Source organism: Perkinsus marinus, assembly GCF_000006405.1.
Source record: "Perkinsus marinus ATCC 50983 genomic scaffold scf_1104296952228, whole genome shotgun sequence".
Lineage (NCBI taxonomy): Eukaryota > Perkinsozoa > Perkinsida > Perkinsidae > Perkinsus > Perkinsus marinus.
In genome coordinates, this window is record NW_003208950.1 from 1 (window position 1) to 1,574 (window position 1,574).

Below are 1,574 nucleotides of genomic sequence, written 5' to 3' on the forward strand. Positions count from 1 at the left end.
CGGTTTATTGGGAGGGCTTCTAGATTATCTCCATTTGAGTGGTTTCACAACACCATAGTTATGACTTCGTGGTTGACCTGGTGTTATAACTAGGATGTTGTATATAGGAGATAAAGTTTAGAAGCGCCACGGGTTTGATAAACCAGTGGCAACCACCCCAAACCTCCATATTACTGAACACAATATAGGTGGCTACAGTAAATCCACAAATAAGGAGTTGAATGAAGGTCCATTTATGGGGCTAGTTCAAGGACGAATGTATTGAGATTTACTGTTAGATGGGAACGAGCTCAGAGACCTCCTCGTGGTGTTCCTGGAAACTCAACTATAATGTTTTATTTTTTTTTCTTCTTTTTCTCTGTAAGTTTTATGGAGGGCTTCTAGATTATCTCCATTTGAGTGGTTTCACAACACCCTAGTTTATTGACCTTCGTGGTTGACCTGGTGTTATAACTAGGATGTTGTATATAGGAGATAAAGTTTAGAAGCGCCACGGGTTTGATAAACCAGTGGCAACCACCCAAACCTCCATATTACTGAACACAATATAGGTGGCTACAGTAAATCCACAAATAAGGAGTTGACAACAACTATGTGGCGAAATTTGTCGCTATGCCTGGTATTTCGCCAAATTGTTCGAATCTGTCCCTGCCCTTATATTGCCTAACAAACATGTCCAAGAGTCTTGAAACCCGTTAGGTGTCATTTTGGCGAAATCCGGGTTGGCGAAACCTTTATCACCCGAAACATGGGGGAGGGTAAGTAGCGCGTGCCATTATGATCGATTTACATAGCAACAGCGTCATCCATGTAGTACGCAGGTGCACTTGACCGATATCATTAGTTCATTATCGACGTTGCCAAATGGCCAAGTCCACTCCCTCTGCTGCTAAGCGGGTGCCGGCTAAAGGCAACTCTAAGGCGCCGAAGTCGTCAATCTCCAAGAAGAGCAAGCCTTCTGCCGCGCCCTCTCAAGGGCTCACTCACGTATCTAGTATAACCTATAAAGACCTCAAGGTCGGGACGCAAGTCATGGCTGCGATACAGGATATCTCTCCTGATGCGCTCATTCTAGATTTGCCTTTCAATAAGATGGGAATCGTGAAAGGTAGTATGGGGAAATATCATATTTGATTAAAATTTACCTTTGCATGGCTTTACGAGCTCGAGAGGGGACACTAGGTCGGTGGTCAATATCAGGTATATCTAATATGGTCGATGAAGATGACATTAGTGAACATATGAAACAGGGCAACGTTGCATTGAAGAGCTTCAAGGCTCAGCATAGGTTCCGTAGAGGTCAGCTTGTGACCGCGGCTGTTATTGCCAACGATGGCAGTGGTAGAGAGGTACTGAGTGGGAAAGCTTCAAACGAGCCACCCTGGAGTGTCAGGGGTCGATCCAACTCTCGTTGTTGCCATCTGTCCTCAATGCTGGGCTAACGTCTAAGACCATGAAACCTCACATGTGGCTGCCTGCTACTGTGCTCACTGAGGAGGCTCATGGGTAAGCCAATGGAAAGTGAGTGGACGTCTGAGCGATGCTGGTAGATACGTTTTGAGTTTCGGCATTGA

General features: G+C 45.2%; 1 protein-coding gene across 1 annotated transcript; it reads left to right on the forward strand.

Annotated features, from left to right (window-relative positions):
- Positions 1 to 864: 864 nt before the first annotated feature.
- Pmar_PMAR007822 (hypothetical protein) lies at positions 865 to 1,506 on the forward strand (the record flags this gene model as incomplete). Its single annotated transcript, XM_002777163.1, has 3 exons — positions 865 to 1,108; positions 1,201 to 1,349; positions 1,394 to 1,506. Coding segments are annotated over 3 exons (506 nt in total), but the record flags the coding sequence as incomplete, so codon positions are not given.
- Between the last annotated feature and the right edge of the window lie 68 nt (positions 1,507 to 1,574).